At 54.2% G+C, this 4,887-nt stretch overlaps 1 protein-coding gene across 1 annotated transcript in view; it reads left to right on the top strand.

The window, feature by feature from the left end:
* The window catches only part of LAMC3 (laminin, gamma 3), a 76,242-nt gene that overhangs the window by 50,888 nt on the left and 20,467 nt on the right, over positions 1-4,887 (top strand). Inside the window, exons 19-21 of the mRNA XM_011931434.1 lie at positions 1,026-1,160; positions 2,385-2,532; positions 4,024-4,173. Coding sequence (XP_011786824.1) covers positions 1,026-1,160; positions 2,385-2,532; positions 4,024-4,173 — 433 coding nt within the window. The remainder of the gene's footprint in view (positions 1-1,025; positions 1,161-2,384; positions 2,533-4,023; positions 4,174-4,887) is intronic.

Below are 4,887 nucleotides of genomic sequence, written 5' to 3'. Positions count from 1 at the left end.
AAAAAAAAAAAAAAAAGAAGTTAAGGAGCTTCCTAAGGACACACAGTTTGGAAGCAATAAAGCCAGGATTCAAACCCATGCTGTTGTGCTCACTCTCTTCTATGCTGTCTACATTGGGGTGACTGTACAATTTATTGTCCAAACTGAGATGCTTTCATGTGTGATAAAATGTCCTACTGGCCAGGCACAGTGGCTAACACCTGTATTCCCAGCACTTTGGGAGGCCGACACATGAGGATCGCTTGAGGCAAGGAGTTACAGACCAACTTGGGCAAGATGGTGAAACCCCCATTGCTACAAAATAATTTTAAAAATTAGCCGGGCATGGTGGCACACACCTGTAGTCCCAGCTACTTGGAATACTGAGGCGAGAGGAACCCTTGAGCCTCGGAGTTTGAGGTTGCAGTGAGCTGTGATAGTACCCACTGCACTCCAACCTGGGCAACAGTGTAAGACTCCATCTCTTAAAAAGAAAAAAATAAGGCCCTGGCTGGGTGTGGTGGCTCACACCTGTAATCCCAGCACTTTGGGAGGCCGAGGTGGGTGGATCACCTGAGGACAGGAGGTCAAGACCAGCCTGGCCAACATGGTGAGACCCCGTCTCTACCAAAATACAAAAATTAGCTGGTGCACACTTGTAATCCCAGCTACTCGAGAGGCTGAGGTAGGAGAATCGCTTGAGCCCGGGAAGGGAGGTTGCAGTGAGCTGAGATCACACGACTGCACTCTAGCCTGGGCAATAGAGTGAGACTCTGTCTCAGGAAAAAAAAAAAAAAAAATCCTTTTAATCCTTATGCCGAGACAACGGACACAAACTCCGTGTCTCTATGTAACAGGAACAGGGCATGGAGTACCTTTCCTGTCAGTCCTTGAAGTGTGTAATACAGAAAGATGGAAAAGGAGTACTTGTCTTTGTGGCTGTTCTCTGGGGCAGCAGGAGGCCTGTGTAGTAGGGGGCATAGTTCTGGTCCTGGGCCCCTTCCCTGCGAGCCCTTGGTGATGCTCAGGTGGGTGTCCTCACACAGCCACAGAGACACCGCCACCAAGATTGCAGCCACTGCTCAGAGGGCCCTGCTCGCCTCTAACACCAGCTACACGCTTCTCTGGAGCCTGCTGGAGGGAAGGATGGCCCTAGAGACCCAGCGAGACCTGGAGGACAGGTGAGGCCTCCCCAGGTGTGGGTAGAAACTTTAGGGTTGGCCTCCTGGAGCCGACAGGGCCTAGCCAGAGGCTGCTGTTTCCAGGGCTAGCTCCCTTGAGTCCCGACATTCTTTGTCGTTGGTGTCTTGGGGTGTCTTGGGTCTGCATCCCACTGGGAGTGGGGCCACAGGGTCTTGGGCCACTCGGTGGTAAGTCGCAGTAACCCACTTTTGCCTGGGGTGGGGGGGTGCAACTCAGCCTCTTCAAGAGAAGGGACAAGAACTGAAACCCAGAGCAACAGATCCCTCGCTCTCCCTCTGCAGCATTCCCTGAGCGCCCCCTGGCCCCTGCGCCCCAGCCCAGGGCAGCTCCTCTGAGCTCCTCTGCGGCACCAGCTTCTGTCTCTGCCTCTGCAGACAGCCGGCTCTGCTTCTCTGCTTTGGTGGCCCCTTCTGTCCTTCTCAGTTTAAAGGTCCATGGAGACTCCCCAACATCTTGCTGAGCCCCTTGACGTTCCTAAATGAGAATGGGATTGGCTCCGTTTACATCAGATGTCCTGCCCTGAGCCAGTTGGCATGGCTGGGGGAGGTCACATGACCCACTCCAGGGGCAGGGCACTGGCTCTCTGAGGAGGAGTAAAGGATGGAAGGGAAGCCAGAGGTCTCCACCCCAGCAGTGCCCTTGTCAGGGAGGAATGGGTGGGACAGGGTGTGGGCAGCTGGTCAGGACAGAAAACCCATCCGAGCTGATTGGTTACAGACCACAGGCCCATCAGGGCAAAAGGGCCCACAGAGATTCTGCAGCCCAGGGCTCTCCATTCATCCGTGGTGAGGATGTGCCCAAGGTCTCTGGAAAGGGGGCATGGCTGAGCCAGGACCAGGGCCGGGGCCACTGTGCTCCCCACTTCACTGGGCATTTTCCTCTTTGCCATTCACCCAGAAGAGCCAAACATTTGCAAACATGTGATTCTTGAGTGGAAACCAAGCAGAGCCCTTTTCAGCAAAGTGTGGCTGAACTGAGTGATGCAGAAACAAGAATGTGGCCCTTTCACAGCCCGTCTGGCTCATTTGAAAGCTGCAGAGAAGCAGCCACTTTCCGAGGCAGCTGTACCGACCCCACAGAGGGCTATTCTGCCTGGGAAGTTGGCAGAGGCCTTTGCAAACCAATGGCTCCAGCCTGGGACCCAGACAGGGATGGGGAGGGCTAGTTCTGCACCCAGCTCCACGGCCTCTGTTTCCTCCCAGGTACCAGGAGGTCCAGGCGGCCCAGAAAGCACTGGGGACAGCTATGGCAGAGGTGCTGCCTGAAGCAGAAAGCGTGCTGGCCACGGTGCAGCAAGTTGGCGCAGATACAGCCCCGTACCTGGCTTTGCTGGCTTCCCCGGGAGCTCTGGTCAGCTCAGTTGTCTCAGAGCTCTGTGTGGGGTCGGGAGGATCTATTATAGAAGCTGGAGGCTGGGCACGGTGGCTCACACCTGTAATCCCAGCACTTTGGGAGGCCGAGGTGGGTGGATCACCTGAGGTCAGGAGATTGAGACCACCTTGGCCAACGTAGTGAAACCTCGTCTCTACTAAAAATATAAAAATTAGCTAGGTGTGGTGGTGTGTGCCTGTAACCCCAGCTACTAGAGAGGCTGAGGCAGAAAAATCGCTTCAACCAGGGAGGCAGAGGCTTCAGTGAGCCAAGACTGCAGCACTGCACTTCAGCCTTAGTGACAGAGCGAGACTCCATCTCAAAAAAGAGGAAAAAAAAAAAAACAACAAACCTATTATAGCATCTGGAGAAACCAGTGGGGCCCAGGCAGAGGCAGGTGACGCGGCTCATTTTTAACCATATCAGAGCTAAGTCAAATGGTATAACCTATCTATGGGGCTTGGCAGAGTCAGAGCCCAACCATTCTCTGTTGATGATAATGTCAAGGCTGGGGCCTCTTCCTCCTTAAAATGACATTAGCAATGTCATCAGATGGACACAGGATGCAATTCCAGCTCTGCCACTCCAGCTCTGTGACCTCGGCCAAGGACTTTCCCTCCCTGAGCCTCAGTCTGTCACATGGAACTCACCCATTAGCTTATTTCAAGGCTGCTTCCATGGGAGCTGGACAGAGATTGGGGAGCAATGCACGAGGTAGCTGGCTGGCCCCTCTGTGCCCATCACCTTATACTCATCACCTCTGTGTGAATCAGGTCCATTGTGTCGATTCAGTAACCCTGAAATCCCAAAACTCAGAAACTGAACATGAAAGAATTCAGCTTATACAAATGCATCTGGGACAAATGCTAACCCAGATTGATGCCCAAGGCTGCTCGTTTGAGGTCTTCTCTCCTCCCACGGCATGTGGAGAGTGATGCACAGCTGTTAGTGTGTTCGAGCCCAGGTTCTGCTTCCAACACCGCTGAGGGTGTTCGCTCGTATGTAGTACCCGCACAGTTCTCCTCTAAAGTCTGGGAAATTCTGCATTCTGAAGCCCTCCAGCCCCCAGGTCTCAGTTCAGGACTGTGGAGCTGAGGAAGCGTTCCCACTTTGCAGTGAGGCAGTGTGGGTCGGGAAGGTTGGCTGGGTTGCTCCAGGCCACACAGCTAGAAATTGGTAGGGCTGTCATCCGAGCCCCAAGCGAGGGGTTCCCCAGCCTGGCTCCTCTTGCCCTGGCCCATCTGCCTCCTAGGGTCCACACAAAGCCCCACCCCTGCTATTCCTGCCTCTGGGCTTCCGAGCTACCTGGGGCATCCGCTAGCTCATCAGGTTTTCAGGAGGCTTGGGGTTCTGGGCTGGCAGCCAGGGGCAGACCCGATGCCTCAGTCCAGCAGGGCACCTCCCCTAAGTAAAGAATCTGCCACTTGCCCTTCCTGCCAGGCCCTGCCTGAGCCCACTGTCTCCCTGCAGCCTCAGAAGTCCTGGGCTGAAGACCTGGGCCTGAAGGCGAAGACCCTGGAGAAGACAGTTGCATCACAACAGCACATGGCCACCAAGGCTGCCCGAACCCTCCAGGCTGCTGCCCAGGCGGCACTACGGCAAACAGAGCCCCTCACACAGGTCAGCTTCAAAGCGGGGGACCTGGGAGAGGTTGGGGCTACCCTGAAGGTGACTTGGGGTCAGGGTTGCAGGAGGGAGAAGGGCAGAGACAGAAGTAGCTCTGTCCTGCCGGGCGCAGTGGCTCACGCCTGTAATCCCAGCACTTTGGGAGGCCGAGGTGGGTGGATCACAAGTCAGGAGATTGAGACCATCCTGGCTAACATGGTGAAACCCTGACTCTACTAAAAATACAAAAAATTAGCCAGGCGTGGTGTCACACGCCTATAGTCCCAGCTATTTGGAAGGCTGAGGCAGGAGAATTGCTGAACCCAGGAGGCGGAGGTTGCAGTGAGCTGAGATTGCACCACTGCACTCCAGTCTGGCAACAGAGTGAGACTCCGTCTAAAAAAAAAAAAAGGTATCTCTATCCATCCCTGTGGTACCTCCTGCAAAACTCCACATGCAGCCTGAGGCAGGGGAGGGGACCCTGATACCCTGAGAAGAGATGATGGACAGACCGACACAGGACAGCACCAGCAGCACGCGGGGCCACACCCACCATCCTGGGATCGTTCTCGCTCATGCCTCCATTCATTAGTTCATTCTGTAGTTCATTCATGGCTCATTGAAAGCTGCAGAGAAGTGGCCACTTTTCCAAGGCAGCTGTACCGATATTTTTGTTTGTTTTTAATTTTGTTTTTGCCTTTTTTTTCTTTTTCTTTTTTTTTTTTTTTT

This window comes from Colobus angolensis, unplaced genomic scaffold (assembly GCF_000951035.1).
Source record: "Colobus angolensis palliatus isolate OR3802 unplaced genomic scaffold, Cang.pa_1.0 Scaffold9, whole genome shotgun sequence".
NCBI lineage: Eukaryota > Metazoa > Chordata > Mammalia > Primates > Cercopithecidae > Colobus > Colobus angolensis.
Note: the sequence above shows the minus strand (reverse complement) of the source record. Positions and strands in the feature narration are given on the sequence as shown.